General features: G+C 39.0%; 4 protein-coding genes and 1 non-coding gene across 5 annotated transcripts; 1 reads left to right on the top strand and 4 right to left on the bottom strand.

Annotated features, from left to right (window-relative positions):
- The first annotated feature begins 513 nt into the window (after positions 1-513).
- Positions 514-2,224, top strand: LOC111499769 (protein ASPARTIC PROTEASE IN GUARD CELL 1-like). The gene has a single exon (XM_023151447.1). It carries the CDS (start codon positions 585-587, stop codon positions 2,031-2,033), a length of 1,449 nt encoding a protein of 482 aa, XP_023007215.1. The 5' UTR covers positions 514-584; the 3' UTR covers positions 2,034-2,224.
- An 852-nt stretch (positions 2,225-3,076) lies between these two features.
- On the bottom strand, positions 3,077-3,148 carry TRNAD-GUC. Its single transcript has one exon. It is a non-coding gene; the product is annotated as a tRNA-Asp (tRNA).
- A 282-nt stretch (positions 3,149-3,430) lies between these two features.
- Positions 3,431-6,561, bottom strand: LOC111465875 (aluminum-activated malate transporter 9-like). Its single transcript, XM_023110321.1, has 5 exons — positions 6,068-6,561; positions 5,483-5,890; positions 5,256-5,392; positions 5,023-5,169; positions 3,431-4,256 (listed from the first exon to the last, which is right to left on the bottom strand). Exons 1-5 carry the CDS (start codon positions 6,423-6,425, stop codon positions 3,576-3,578), a joined length of 1,731 nt encoding a protein of 576 aa, XP_022966089.1. The 5' UTR covers positions 6,426-6,561; the 3' UTR covers positions 3,431-3,575.
- Positions 6,562-10,510: 3,949 nt separating this feature from the next.
- On the bottom strand, positions 10,511-11,662 carry LOC111498884 (LOB domain-containing protein 41-like). The gene is made up of 2 exons (XM_023150241.1): positions 11,232-11,662; positions 10,511-11,137 (listed from the first exon to the last, which is right to left on the bottom strand). The coding sequence occupies exons 1-2, from the start codon at positions 11,419-11,421 to the stop codon at positions 10,611-10,613; spliced, it is 717 nt and encodes a 238-aa protein (XP_023006009.1). The 5' UTR covers positions 11,422-11,662; the 3' UTR covers positions 10,511-10,610.
- A 936-nt stretch (positions 11,663-12,598) lies between these two features.
- Positions 12,599-14,290, bottom strand: LOC111465166. The gene is made up of 4 exons (XM_023109480.1): positions 14,199-14,290; positions 13,506-13,684; positions 13,320-13,380; positions 12,599-13,201 (listed from the first exon to the last, which is right to left on the bottom strand). The coding sequence occupies exons 2-4, from the start codon at positions 13,649-13,651 to the stop codon at positions 12,923-12,925; spliced, it is 486 nt and encodes a 161-aa protein (XP_022965248.1). The 5' UTR covers positions 13,652-13,684; positions 14,199-14,290; the 3' UTR covers positions 12,599-12,922.
- Positions 14,291-15,275: the final 985 nt, after the last annotated feature.

Raw genomic sequence — 15,275 nt, 5'->3', positions numbered from 1 at the left:
TTTTATTCTATTAATAATTGATTCCTCATATAAAAGCAAATTCTTTATTTTAAAAATTTTTTGGAAAATGTTATGAAAAAGGATATGTTTTTTAATTGTATGAAAATGAGTTAGACGAATCAGCAGCGGCCACGTGTCGTGTTAACTCTGCTTAAATGAAGGCTTAAATCCGGAGCCAATAGAATTAGCACTGCAAACTTTGGCATGCAGTTGGCAAAATCATGCAAAATTACAGTCTTTTCCAATAATTTATGTACAAATAATAATATATTACTAAATACTCACAGTCAGCTTAGCTCAGTTCATTGCGTATAGTTATATTTTTTATTCTAACAAAAAGAATAATATTTGAGTAATTAAATTGGGTTCACATTGGAATTATATTATTATTTATAAAAAAGAAAGTATTATGAAAAATAAAAGAATTGATAAGGTAGTTGAAGAGAGGAGTTTGAAGTGTAAGTGGGGGAATAAATTAGAGAATAATTAAGGGCATCCGCCATGAACGTGAGAAGTCGATCACACCCACCTTCTCCATTCTCTATAAAAGCCCTCCAAGCCCCTTTGCTTCTATAAGCTCCTCAATGCCTATCAGTCTCAACATGAACAACAATAAACCCATTTTCTCCGCTTTCCTCTTCACCGCAATCCTCAATTCCCTTCTTTTCTCTTCTTCTCTCGCCCGCGTTTTCACGGAAACCACCACCGTCTTCGATGTCTCCGCTTCCTCTAACCGAGCTCAGAACGCCCTCTCCATCACCCCTCCTCAATTTCACTCCCATCACCTTTCAAATTCCTCTCTGTCTCTGTCGCTGCACTCCCGACTCGCCATTCATAAGCATAATTACAAGGACTACGAGAGCTTGGTCCGAGCTCGACTCGCCCGTGATGCCGCCCGTGTTCAATCCCTTAATCGGAATCTTAATCTGGCTTTGGCTGGTGATGCGGTCCGCCCCAACTCCTTAACCGCCCCTGTTGTTTCTGGGCAGAGTCAGGGGAGTGGGGAGTATTTTGCACGGATTGCTGTCGGGCAGCCGGCTCAATCGTTCTATTTGGTGCCCGACACCGGCAGTGACATCACTTGGCTACAGTGCCTGCCCTGTAGTATTGGAAATACCTGTTACCCACAAACCGACCCGATATTCAACCCGACATCCTCGTCCTCTTACAGACCCCTGTCTTGCGATTCGCAGCAATGTCAATCCCTCAACAGACCCGGATGTCAATCCGGCACGTGCGTGTACCAAGTCTGGTACGGCGACGGTTCGTTCACCACCGGTGATTTCGCCACCGAGACGCTGACCTTCGGAAATTCCAAATCCATCCCCAATCTCCCAATCGGCTGTGGCCACGACAATAAAGGCCTCTTCGTCGGAGCCGCCGGTTTGATCGGCCTCGGCGGTGGGGCTCTTTCCCTCTCCTCCCAACTTAAAGCGTCGTCGTTTTCCTACTGCCTCGTCGACCGCGACTCGGACTCGTCCTCCACTCTGGAATTCGACTCGGCGCGACCCAGTGACTCGATCACTACCCCACTTCTGAAAAACAACCGAATCGACTCGTACCGGTACGTGCAGGTGACCGGAATGAGCGTGGGGGGGAAGGCGCTGTCTATTTCTTCGACGAGATTTGAAATCGACGGGTCGGGAATGGGGGGAATAATCGTGGACTCGGGTACGTTTATAACTCGGTTGCCGACTGACGTGTACGAATCATTGAGAGAAGCGTTTGTGCAAGGGGCGCGGAGCCTGACAGCGGCGGGAGCGATATCACCGTTCGACACGTGTTACAATCTGGCGGGTCAGTCGAACGTGCAGGTGCCGACGGTGGCGTTTGAATTGTCAAAAGGTAACTTGCTGCAGCTGCCGGCGAGAAACTACTTAATACGAATGGACACGGCGGGAACTTATTGCTTGGCGTTTCTCAAATTGACAACGTCGTCGCTTTCCATAATAGGGAGCTTTCAACAGCAGGGAATGCGTGTCAGCTATGACCTGGTCAACTCCCTGGTCGGATTCTCGTCTAATAAATGCTAAAGACGCTGAAGCTCAGCCACCAGCCACCAGCCACCATCCAGCATCCCCCAGATGGGATTAAAATATAGCAAAGTTGGGTATTTATTCGATAATGTGTAAGAAATTAGAGGCGGTGGATGGAGTTAGTTATGGATATTTGAATCATAGTTTTAAAAATAATTAAATTTGTGTGAGGAGTAATTTTAGGATTATGAAATGAATTAATGATATAGTGATATTATGTGACATAACGTTACAAAAGTTCTGTATCCATTAAGAAATGCACGTGGACCAAAAACTAAAATAAAATAATAAATAAAAGTCTCAATCCAGCTGTCTTCTAAATTATTTTAATACAACAGCTGTATTACTTATTTATTCTTTTTCAGTTTAGTTTTTATTTTACATTTCTTCTTCAAGTTTTTAATAATATTCGCATCCAGTTTCTATTCTATTGGTATAAAATCTGATGTTATTTATTAACACCATCGATGATGGGCTATCCATAAATTATAAAATCTCTACTTTACTAGCTCTATCAGTTTTGTTTTTCTCTTATTATTATTTTTCTATCATTTTAATTCGAGGAAATTCAAATCTCTAATTGATATAGATATATTTTGAAGATTCAACTATATATTTAAATTGAAAACAATATAAAATGTTAAGTGTTACGATCCAAGTCAAAAAACAGGACTAGGTTTGAGTAGTTGACGCTAAAGGTCATATATGCCTTTGCGTGATCATAGGTACCGTGACTAAGGTTTTTTTCTCCACCGTTTGGTATTAAATTCTTTTTTTTTTTTTTAATTTTTTATTAGTATACTTTCCACTTGCTCTGTCTAATTTTTTAAATATATAGTTTGGTATTAAACATTTTTCATTACTGACAGTTTTGTAAAAGTTGGATTACGAGAACATTGTCTGATATAAGAAAAACAATATTTATTTATTCCTTTGTAAAAGAAAGACTTTAGTATTTTCCAAGTCTTCCTGTGATAGCGTCATTTATTATTCTTAACATTTGAAAATTCTAAAAATAATGAAACGGAAAGCAAAAATTACGCCGTTGCCGGGGATCGAACCCGGGTCACCCGCGTGACAGGCGGGAATACTTACCACTATACTACAACGACTTTTTGACTGTCGTTTCCAAATTTTTTTATATAGAGCTTAAAATATATATCTTTTATTTAATATTTTATCAATTTCTTTACGATTATCAACACCTCAATGTCATTATTATTGTTACTATATACTTCCCTATTTTATTTATTGTGTTTTACCATTTCAAACAAACCTGAAAAGGTCATTTAAAACGGATTATTATTGATTGAAAATATATGTATTAACTAGACGATGAGCAAGACACTAGAGAAGATAATATGATGTGTGAGCCCAAATGAAAGCAAAACTTAAAGAGAAATGAGAAGACTTCTATTTGTATTGATCTTTTACAAATACATCTATTTTGCATATCAAATTTTCTACCCTCACTATGTAGCTAACTCATCAGGATTCATCCTCCCAACATCTTTGCCCGACCACTGTTATCCAACACATCTATACCTTAAAACAGTTGCAGAACCGCCTCCAAAACCCGGGAGATTTCAAATTTTCCCATTCCACGGGGTCGTTAAACGTAGCTTTCGCACTTAACTCGTCGAAAGAGTCAACAAGGTTTTGAAGCCTCGCTACAAATTCAATCAGGAGAGATGTGAACGTAGCTAGTGACAATGCACTTGCATTTTCGTATGTTTTCGACTCCTCTTGGATTACTCCATTTGGTTTGACTGAAATCTGTGCAGGCCATGATCCCAGTTTCTTGAACATTTTGGTGGGGGGTACTGCAGCAGAATGTATAGAGTTCATGTCCGATGACACGGTGTAATCGCTGCTTTTCGGGACTGGGAAGGCCCTGAGATCCAGCACAGCTTCACTGAGGGACCTGTACTCACGAAACCTGGTTTCCTCGTCGTCCAAGTTGAGTAATTCTTGAGGCTGTCCGACGTCCTCCGAACGATTCCCGATTTCCCAGCTCTCTGAGTTTACAAGAAGATAGGATTTTGCATCGATCTTCTTTTGCAACTCTTCTGCAGCATCATGTACCTCAGAAAGTATGGATGCTGAATCTAATGTTTCCATCCTCTTTAACTTGTTTCCAAGCTCACGCAAGACCTTAGCTCCTTCGTAGCCTACCCTCCGGAGCTCATTGCCAAATACCTGTCGTCTTTCAGCTGGGGCCTGCATATCCATTGAAAGGTAAGACCAAACCAATGGAGGGAAGATAGAATTAATAGGACACCGCAATTGTATATATGAACAAATGAAACTGCTGAAAAAGAGAATGAGATGAATCCCAAGCATCCTTCATACTGCCCCTCGCTAGCTGTCTGTGGTGTTACAAGAAAAGAGAATAAGTTTGCACTCAACCAGAAACTGCCAATCATACAAAAGAAATGAATGGAAGTTCGAAAGATTAGTCATACAATGAATTGATGCATGCTAAATTTGGCCAATACGATATGTAACCGTCCAAGCCACCGCTAATAGATATTGTCCACTTTAGACCGTTACGTATCACCGTCAGCCCCACGGTTCTAAAACATGTCTGCTAAGGAGAGATTTCCACACCCTTATAAGGAATGTTTCGTTCCCCTCTCTCCAACTGATGTGGGATCTCACAATCCACCCCCTTGTGGACCCAGCATCCTCGCTAGCACACCGTCTAGTGACTGGCTCTGACACCATTTGTAACAACTCAAGCCACCGCTAGCGAATATTGTCCGCTTTAGCCCGTTACATATCGTCATCAGCCTCACGGTTTTAAAACGCGTCTACTAGGAAGAGGTTTTCACACGCTTATAAAGAATATTTCATTCCTTCTCCAACCGACGAAGGATCTCACACGATGTATCAAAAAAAACCAGGTAACCCAGAAGAATATTTATGTTAGCTATTAGCACAGTCCATGGCTCAATGGGAAGTTCGAGCATCAAAGCCAAAGTACCTGTATTTCTGAAAGTATACACCCATGTAATGCCATGACAGCAAATGCACAATGTCTCAGCGCACCAGCTACTTGAACATAGTTCTTCCATGGATATTTAAGTATCTTGTAACGACCATGTGGCGGTTCCCAGATTGCAAATCCCATCTTCAGAGAAGAGATAAAACAAAGAATAAACAATTTATATTTCTTATTTTCACGAAGAAAACCAGCATAGTGTCAACAAAACTCACCAGAGATTCCTCTTGACTCATAGATTCAACAGCTGACCGGTAGCCTTTGTACAATGGATCATCAGACGCTTGGTAAGTAAGGATTTTGGAAGGTATTCTCTCGTACTCAACACAATTAAGGTAGTTATCAACACATCCTAAATGAAGTTATCAACACAATGAGCAAGAAATGAGATTTGGTTTGATAATAAAATTTTACCAACGCAAGCAACAAGCTGCTAACCAACCTTCCAAGGATGCTGCAACGCCTGCAAAATTTTTCACAACAAGATTGTGCAGATCCTCACCAGCCCAAATGGGGTAAATGCATATGTTAACCACCAAACAAACACCAGCACCAAGAGCAATGAGCAAGAATCGAGTCACAGCTGTATGGATAAACTCCCTAGTTCTATACCCCGACACCATTATGAAGCAATACGTTAGCAAGAACACCCGAAATCCATATTCATAAGGCTTCATTGTGGGATACAGCTTAGCATAAGTAGCAAAGAATCCTGTGATAAAAATACTGATTACCACCACAACCTCCTCCCAGTCTCCGGCAAGAACTGATAATTCTGCCATTCCCAATGCAAGACCACCAGCTGACAGAGTGCCCAATCCACGGTTGAATCCTTTGCTCAGAGTTGCTCCTGCAAACAAAATAATCATCCTGTTCTAATATAGCCGTGTTTATAAAAGAATCATAAGAGTTCGATATTTAGATTACTCAAAACAACATCAGAGCAGAAGGACATAGAACAAGCAGCCCATGGCAATCATTAGTAAATGTGATCTAAATCCAGGCAACAGTGAGAATCGCACAGTACCTATGCTGAACTCAAAGACGACGACGACAGTGAGAATCGCCCAAACAGAGTAACGGCTCAACTCTTCAACGGGCTGCTTGAAGAAGATCAACAAAGAAATAAGCATCAAAGCGAGACCCATCTTGGCAGAGAAAACGATCTTCCTAGGGTCGGATACACCCATCTGCCAAGCTTCGTAAACAACATCCTTCGCTGATTTCCAGAGACGGGAGATTCCGAGAAAGGGAGAACAAGAAGAAGGGTTTTCCTGAATGGTTTGAAAGGCGCCAAAAGCTAGGTCGGGGAATTCCTTGGCGGAAAGCAGCCTCTCCCTCCGCTCGGCAAAACTATGCTTGAACGAACCGTATTTGGCGACCATGATTGAGCGGAAAGAAAAGGTGGAAACTAAAGAGATGAGAATTCCATGGAAAAAGGAGGTAAGCAGAATTTAAATGGCGTACAGAGAAGATTGAAAGGAGCGACATGTGATTCTCAGGAAAAGGTACAGAGGACAGAGGGAAGAGGAAACTTGAAATGCGCGCGAGGGAGGGGTGTTTTAGTAATATCAAGTGCTAATGAGACCCACTTGATTTTGAGGACCAACCCTGTCCCCTTCCCTTCATTCCACTTTCCAAAGGGATTTTGGAAATCCCTTGTTCTTTAATTCTGCTAAATTAATTATTAATAGATATTCAAAATTCATGATGAATTTACATTTTTACCCTTTTACATGAGAATGGTTAATGGAAGAAGCTTCTTCTATACATGTAACTGTTCACATGATGAAGGGCAAAGATGGAAGCAATGATGCCAAAAGTTATAATTGAAAGTGATCAGTATGTGGATAAGATAAACAACACCTTTATTTCCCATCAAAATATTCCCAATTTTTTTTATACATTTTAAATATTATACCATAAATTATTATTTAAATACTTAATTATAGGTTAACTATGTTGTATTTTGATTATGATTATGACAACGATGGTTATGGCACGCCTTTAAAACTTGTAATATAATGAGAATTAAGCTTTCGCATTAAATTTTATATTATAACTTCAACAAAATCATAATAAACTACATTCTTGTGTACATGTATAATAATCATATGGGATCGAGAATGATCTGCACCATGGCATTCCTTCCCTATCTCCCATACCCAAGCCTTCTCTTTCTACCTGTCTGTCATATCACAAGATCCAATCTCCTCGAGCCCCACCCCGGCTCAAGGTATGACACACTGATGTCATTCGTCTAATTTATCTAACACAAAAATAAAAATGTTCTCTACTCTCTCTATATTCTCGATTTAGGGTGAGTCCCTAAATCTTAACCATGCTGTAAAATAATAATCTATTATAAAATAAATAATTGGGGAAAAAACAAAGTAGTAATATTTATTTTTATAATTTAGGGGTGATTTTGGTTTACTAGATTTTATTTATGCATTTGCTTTCTTTATTAGTATATATTTAGATTTGCATGGTAAGTTAAATATAAATAATAAAAATGTAAAATTAATTTATTTAAAGATAATTAGATAACTGGTGCATTGAAGTTGATGTCCAACAAAATGGGAGGCATGCAGCACTAACATGGCATGCGCATGATAAGATGATGCCGTCGCCTTTATGTCACCATCTCAACTCTGCTTCTTCCATACTAACTTCTACATTTATCTCAATTCAGATTTTAAGTTTAATTTAACCGAGAAAATCTCTTCCCATTCCAATGCCATACATACCATACATCATACTATAAACAGAACATGGTCTCCGATCGATACGGCGGCAACTCCACCGCTCCGTCCGTAGTATGATCCAACAATCCACCCAACGCCGCCACCTCTTCTTCCCTCCGATTCCATTCAATCTCACTGCTCAAATTTTCGAGCCAACAGTAATTAGGAACTTCATCCTCAAATCCTAAGAATCCTTTCATACCGGCGTTACCTGAATATTTGCCCCCAAAATTAACAGGCTCCATCTCCCCTTTCAAGGCGGCGGGCGGAAGCCCTAATTCGTCGTCCGACGCTTCTAGAAGGTATCCAAGTTCAGGCTGAACAACAGTCACCGGGACGTTTATTTCCTTCTCGAAGCTACTGATCACAGAGTCGAGATCTGGAATCGCCAATTCGCGATCTATGGAAACGTCGGCTTCGTCGAGAATCTTCAGTAGGTCTTCCTGAATTGGGAGTGGCTGAAAGGAGTCCAGGCCTGAATCACTGCAGTGAATAGCTCCACTCTGTTTAGAAACGATCGATTCTGCATCTGATGAAACGGAGTCAACCGGTGCATCCTCCAAATCCGGCGAGATGACAAAATTGAATTCAGCGGAATCAAATCGGAGGATCTTGGAGCCGACAAAATTGAATAGAGATTCATTCGATTCATCTCGTACTCGCTTCCTACTATCAATGCAAGGTTCCATTACAGAGGAACTGATAAAAAGAGAACCAGAAATCGCATGAAAATGACAAGAGCCAAGTAAATTACAGAGAGAAAGAGAGTTGGTGACGGGGTAGAGGAGGAGCCAAAATCTGGCCATTAAATAGTCGGGAATTGCACACATTTGGCGCGTACAGTTTTTATTTTATTTTAATTTACTTCAAATTTAAAAATAAATGCTGCTTTTAATTGTTAAACGAGAAAATTGATATTCCGTAGCATAATATAAACCAAAAATGTTTGAAAATTTAAGTAAATTTAAATCCAGCTTTTGACGTCCGTTCAAAAGAACGTTCTAGATACTCATCGCATTTTTTGATATTTGCTGTTATTCAGCCACTGATAATTAGACACGTGGCATATGAAAATACGCCTACCTTTGTCGGTCTTAAATCCTCGTGGAAGCGCCTGCAAATGCCACGTGAATCATGTACCACGTGATCGGATGCCGTTGAATCATCAAATCGGTGAGCTTCCCCCATCAGCTCCTTAATGTTGATTTAAATGTATCAAACTTTTTAATTTAGTATCTTGAAAATATATTTATATCTAAGAAGGATCGGGATAGAATTTTATAATTCTTAATAAAAATAATATTTTTGTAAACATATATATTATAGCAAAATAGAGACTAAACAAAATGGTGGCCCACACAAACATTAGCGTACGAAACACCAGAAATAAAATCCTAAGATCACATGGGTGGGGGCCCAGTATGCGTCGTTTCAACCTTTTCTAAACCACCTGCACGCTACAAAAGTCCCTACCATTACTCTGATTATTAATTTTTAATATATGCTCTAATTAGTTAATTAATAATTGATAATCTGGATTTAGGGATTTACAAAATAGGGCTTATAATTGGGATTGCTTACAACAACCAATATTTTTATATTTATATATATATGTTACATATTTGCACCTCAATTAATATTTTTATTTTTATGTGGTATTTAATATATATATTCTTCCTTTATTTATTATAAGGTCGCTTTACAACATCATGTAAAGAGCAAAAAGAAAAAAAAAAAAAAGTCGAGCATTTCATGTGCTTTGATAAATGCAAGAATATAAAAGACAGTCAATTACGTTTTCGATTCCGGCACGTTTTTAATTATTTTCATATTCTAAAATATAAATCGATGAAATTAAAATTTTGTCTAAATTTATTTTTAAATAATGACAAACATGTGAAAGTTATGAATTTATATCAACTACAAAAAATGCCGATCATCCCATGTGTTGTTTTTTAAGTCTACATGCGTTTTTTCTTTTGGTGGATGATAAAATGGGTTAAAATAGACCTTATTTATTTGTTTGGTTCAATTGCTCAAATTAACACTCAACTCAAGTTTATGGGTCAATCTCGACCTTGGGGACCCGAGTGTAACCCAATTTTTATCATCTTTTATCTCAACTCTAAACAAAATCAACTACTATATTGAATGAGATTTAAACAGTCTTCTATTAGGAGAAGATTAATTCAATTAAGTATGAGTCTGTTTTTAATTTCTAAATAATTGCTTCACTAATTTTGTATTGGAAGATACCAAACCAGTGTAAACATTTATCTTGTCAATTAATAGAATAGTAAAAAGAATTGTAAATTAAGACAAATTATTTAATGACCTCGTGCTTGTTCTTCCACGTCGGGATTTGTCGCCGGCCTTCATTTCGATCTGACCGGCAATTCTTCATCACCGGTCACTTCTTCCCCTTCCCACGCCGTTTCACCACCGCCGGCCCCGCCTCATCGATTCTCACTTCCGCTGCTGGCTCCTCCTCCTTCTCTTTATCCACCGTTGCTAAAAGTATTATCGAGGATCATTGAGAGTGAGTCCACCTTAATTAATTGGGTGAAAATCATGTGTTTACAAGTATCTCTATCCTTAGAGATGAATCCTTTTGATTTAGCTATGAGCACTTATACTCAAAGTGGACTGTGACACAATCGTGAAGATCAACTCCGCCGCCGCCATCATATCTAATAAATAATTTTAATTTAATACCTAAGGAGAACAAAATACTCATTTTCTTTTGTACAATATCAAAACCCAAATCATCCATCCTTCTTTACACGTTGCCTTCTTACAGCCACGTCAGCATCCGACTCTTCACTATAACCCCAAGCTAAGTTCTAACTCCACGTCACCAACCTGCTCAACTGCAGAACCCTCCACCGACAAACACTCGGCCTCGTCGCTGCTGCCACTGCTGCCGTCCTTCTCCTGCGATTTATGGCCCACCCAACTATCCAGCTCGAACATCAAACACCGGGGCTCCGAGACAATTCGGGTCGGGTCGTCGAATGCGAACTCGGTTACCACCACCGGCTCCTCCTTCGGCATCGGCTTGTTGGGCGCTGATCGCTTGAGCCGCCGTCGCGTTTTGATCTTCTGGAGCGCGGAATCAGGGGCGGAGCCTTGTTGTCTCGAAACGTGGCGGATGTCGCAGCCCTTCAACGGTGGGCCCATGTGCGACGCCGCAGACTCGGAAGAAACAGGCAGAATCGGTGCACCTTTGAGAACGGCTTCGACGGCGTCCTGACAGAGCTGCCAGCTCCCGGACCACAACAGTCCGGCCGACCCATAAATCGGGTTCACAATCCGCCCACACGCCTCGAATAGCAAAGATTTAAAAATCGCTGAAACACCCCAAAAACAAAAAACAGCCTTAGGTAAGTGAAACAGAGCAATGAAAACAGAGTAATTGAAAGAGAGTAGAATATGATGAAATACCAGGGCGGAGGTGATCGGGGCCGGCATTGATGAGGTTAAGGAGGCCAGCTCGGCCGTAGAATTTGGCGAGGAAGAAGGTGGCATTGGCTTGGGATTGGGGGGTTTTGATCCATTGAAGACAAGGCCTGATGGAGCAGCTTTCACTGCAGCCTTTGCGAAGAACTCGGCATCCATTACAGCTGAGACGCATGGCGTGATGGATGGATGAACAACGAAGAAGAAGGTGTGTGGAAAATGGAAGAAATGTAGATGGGGAAAGAAACGAGGGGGGGTTTTGTTTTTGTAATGATGGCCGCAAGTGGTTTTCCAAGAAAATGGTGGTTTTCCAAGAAAATGGTAGTTTTCCAGTTTCGGTGATTCTCTGGTTTTTTGCTAACCATTGGGAAACTTTCTTTGACCACTTCCATCCGATACCATTAATTATTTGTTTATTCCCACCCTTCTTTTTATATACTCAATTCTTAGTCGGATTATTAAATTTCCTTTTCCATCCTTTTTTCTTTTTGTTTTCTTTCTCTAATCGTTAATTATAACTATTCAGATAAATTTTAATAATTACTTGATTTTAAATAAAAATATTTAAATTCTAAATAGATTTCAATTTTTTAAAAATAAAATAGTTATAAAATGAGACATTATTTTTTTTTTCTTTTCAAAACTATGATTATGATGTAATATTTATTATTTAAAAAATGTTAAAGATATGTTTTAATTCCGAATTTTAGATCATTTGATTAAATTTAGTCCATATTGCCTAGAAAGTTTGAAATTAGTCTATTATATTTAAAAATCTAAAAATATAAAAATATAAAAATTGGGTTTCCATTAAGAAGAAAAGTCAAAGTTTTGTTTGCCAAAAGTGTGTGAATTTAAAGGAAGGAATCATAAAATTTCGTGGGTTGAATGAGTTATAATATTTTTTATTTAAAAAAAGTATTTAAATAAAAATAAAAAATGGGAAGGTGAAGAGAGTGGGGTCCACAGTTGGAAGACAAGTCCAGTGGGCGCCCAGAGTGTGGAGTCCCATTTCCCATATTTCCAATTTTAATTCCAAACCCAGGCGCCCCCCATTTTTATTTTATTCAAAACAAATATAAAATAAAAATATTATTAAATAAAAACAGAGTAATATTAATGGGCTGCTTTGAACCCAAAACTTGTGGGCTTTTTTTGATGCAGCCCAAAACTAAAAACAGGTATAAAAAAAATGGCATTCAATGGATGGGAAAATGGCTCCACAACACCATACATACATACATACATACATACGCAGCCATATTATGTATATATAATAATAAACACTCTGAAACTGACCTCTCAGAGTATTATTGATATTGGTCACTAAGTGAAACAAAGAACAATGGAAAGGGATTAATAACTAATCTGCATTTCTCTTCTTTATTTCCTGGATTAGTTCCTCCAAAACATCATTAGTCACTTTAATTACACACATATCTCATCTCTTTGAGATTTTGATGAACGACGACGACGACGACAACAAACGGACTCAGCAAGAACAACCATTCTGCAGTTGATTGACTCTACTATGTACAACTTTACACACTAATAAACAACAAAAAGAAAAAGAAAAATGGAAAACATCAGTTTCAATCTCCTTCCTCCACTTCAAAAACTTAGCCTGCCTTCTTCCCTTGGGGGGTTGGGTTATATATATATGGTGCTCTGTGGCTTTAAGCCACAGCAGAAATGCTGCAATTTCGAGCATCTCGATTCAGACAGTCGAATCCTTCGATTCGAACTGCTGCAGGTCGATGACCGAATTTCATTCGGGCACAACCTCCTTTACGGGTTGAGGGAGATGGTGGCCCTTCACTGGCTTGGTACATATTGTTTCTATTGCCAAATTGCTCATCTTGGACTAGAGGGTTGGATGCCCTGCTCGGTGGAGACCCCCAAAAGAACGGTGGAGATGTTCCTAATTGCTGGCTATATGTTTCACCATAACTTTCCTATAATATAAAGTACAACCCTATTCAAAACATTGCTCATAGCTCTTTAATCAATCGAAGATAAAACAGCCAAGTTTTTGCAGGTTGAGATTGATAGAGAAAGAGTGTCGTTAAGAACCTTAGTGAGGATCATATCCAGAAGCTCGGCTCCTGCTTTTGAATTTCCTGTCTTGGTGTGGCTGTAAGGAAGCAGATTCATATATCAGCAGCTTGTTCCCCAACAGATTCATGTTCAAATCAATATAATCAAAAGCAGAAATTTTCTAATTCTGGCAAAAACGAGTTTAAATTGGGATTAACGAACCTGATGGGCCATCTATGAGCTCTGATGGGGTCATTATCATATGGAGTTTGCAGAACCAAACGACGTGGCTTTGGACAAACCACAGATTCCATCCTCATCTCTTGGCAGGCAGCCATGGCATTCTGCTCATAAACCCACTTGTTCATTCTCTCAGATATTCCTCCTAGCAGTTCAAAGATCTACAGAAAAAAAAAAAACTCAGTCAACTTGTTATTTCAGCCGGGGGAAGAAGGATCAGAAGAAGAAAAGTCCATTTTAAACTCTCTATACGTGTAAATCAAGACTTCATTTACTCCCATAGAAAAATTTGAGAAAGACGTGAACATGCACAGCACAAAGCTCAAAGAGGGCTCTCCAAGAAAACAACAACCAGATAAATGTTCGAGAACTCAAAATTGGGGGAAAACTGAAATGAATAGAAAATTAAGTCATATTCTCAATCAATTAACACATTCAGAAAAGTTAATTGGTGAATCAACACTCTAACCATGTTCCAGGGCTCTAAAATCTCATAACCCTACACCCTCCATCAACAACCAAACCCGTAATTGTAATCTCAAAAAGAAGCAAAAAATTCCAGCAGATTGGAGCACAAAAGCAGCAATCCAAACCGCAAAAACATCTCCAATGTTGTAAAACAAGCAGTATTCTAACTCATTAACCAACACAAACACAGAGAGGAGGAGGAGAGACCTGAAACGACGAGCTCCTCCGCAGAAAGGAGGATCCGAAGGAGGAAAAGAAGTAGAGAGAGAGAGAAGGGAAGAAGTGAGAGAAGCAGAGCGCGTCGAGTTAGAGTGGGCTAGAGAGAGACTGAGGAATTTGAAGAGAAATGAAGAAAGAGGAGTTGCAGTGGAGTTGGAGCTCAGTATTCATAGGACGGGGATGAAGACGATGGGTAGGTTGGAAATTGGAGACGCGCCATTCTAAGCTGCGCCAACCACCATTGGATGGTGATTCGCTTAATGATTTCATCTCCCGCCGTCGATTCAGTTCAGTGGGCCCCGCCCTGGGAGATTTTTCGGCCACATGATTCCGGATGCCACGCGTTTATTAATTTTAATTTGTAGATCTGCAACCTCAATAAAAGAAAAAAACACATTGCTCATCTTTTTTCTTTTATTTTTCTTTTTCTTTTGGCAAATACTGTTACAAGATAAATTCTAACGCTAACTCGAATAAACTTAGAAGTCATTTTTTTCCGATCCCTCTAAAAATTAATTTAATTCCTCACGGGTCAGCATTCTTGTTGACACGCTGCTTGATGTTTTACTCTAATACCATTTGTAATGACTCAAGGTCACCACTATCAAATATTGTCAATTTCACCTGTATCATTGTCAACTCCACGATTTCTAAATGTGTTTGATACACAGAAGTTTTCACATCTTTATAAAAATATTATAATATGATTGTGTGTTGCATCTCCCTCTCCCTTTTCCCCTTTATTTTAACCCCCTAGATATTGGAATCACACGAACTCATCTCCCTTATTTTTTATTTTGTCTTTTAATGTATTATTTATAAGTCAAATTAAGATTTGAAAACCATATAATAAAAAGTATATATATTGACGAACGTGACAAATTAATATGATTGGGTTTCATTAATTAACTTTAATATTCTTTAATCTTATAGTTTTAAGTCAAAGTTATCATATTAATTTTTGTATTTAACTAATTATTAAGCCCAACCCCACGACATGGAAACAAAGGTGTCCATTCTTGTCTCATGCTTCTTGCCTTTTCTTTTTTTTTTTTTTTTTTTTTT

The sequence above is a fragment of the Cucurbita maxima genome, unplaced genomic scaffold (genome assembly GCF_002738345.1).
Source record: "Cucurbita maxima cultivar Rimu unplaced genomic scaffold, Cmax_1.0 Cma_Scf00002, whole genome shotgun sequence".
Classification (NCBI taxonomy): Eukaryota; Viridiplantae; Streptophyta; class Magnoliopsida; order Cucurbitales; family Cucurbitaceae; genus Cucurbita; species Cucurbita maxima.
Note: the sequence above shows the minus strand (reverse complement) of the source record. Positions and strands in the feature narration are given on the sequence as shown.

Bases quoted from the DNA above. Each gene is read 5' to 3' on its own strand.
- LOC111499769 (XM_023151447.1), top strand. From the start codon at position 585: ATGCCTATCAGTCTCAACATGAACAACAATAAACCCATTTTCTCCGCT.
- LOC111465875 (XM_023110321.1), bottom strand. From the start codon at position 6,425: ATGGTCGCCAAATACGGTTCGTTCAAGCATAGTTTTGCCGAGCGGAGG. The intron at 5,393-5,482 runs GTTGGTTAGCAG...AACTTCATTTAG, and splicing joins CGTTGCAGCATCCTTGGAAG to GATGTGTTGATAACTACCTT. The intron at 4,257-5,022 runs GTACTTTGGCTT...ATGGATATGCAG, and splicing joins GTATACTTTCAGAAATACAG to GCCCCAGCTGAAAGACGACA.
- LOC111498884 (XM_023150241.1), bottom strand. From the start codon at position 11,421: ATGCGTCTCAGCTGTAATGGATGCCGAGTTCTTCGCAAAGGCTGCAGT. The intron at 11,138-11,231 runs GTATTTCATCAT...GGGGTGTTTCAG, and splicing joins CCCCGATCACCTCCGCCCTG to CGATTTTTAAATCTTTGCTA.
- LOC111465166 (XM_023109480.1), bottom strand. From the start codon at position 13,651: ATGAACAAGTGGGTTTATGAGCAGAATGCCATGGCTGCCTGCCAAGAG. The intron at 13,381-13,505 runs GTTCGTTAATCC...GCTTCCTTACAG, and splicing joins GCTCATAGATGGCCCATCAG to CCACACCAAGACAGGAAATT. The intron at 13,202-13,319 runs GTTCTTAACGAC...TTTATATTATAG, and splicing joins TGGATATGATCCTCACTAAG to GAAAGTTATGGTGAAACATA.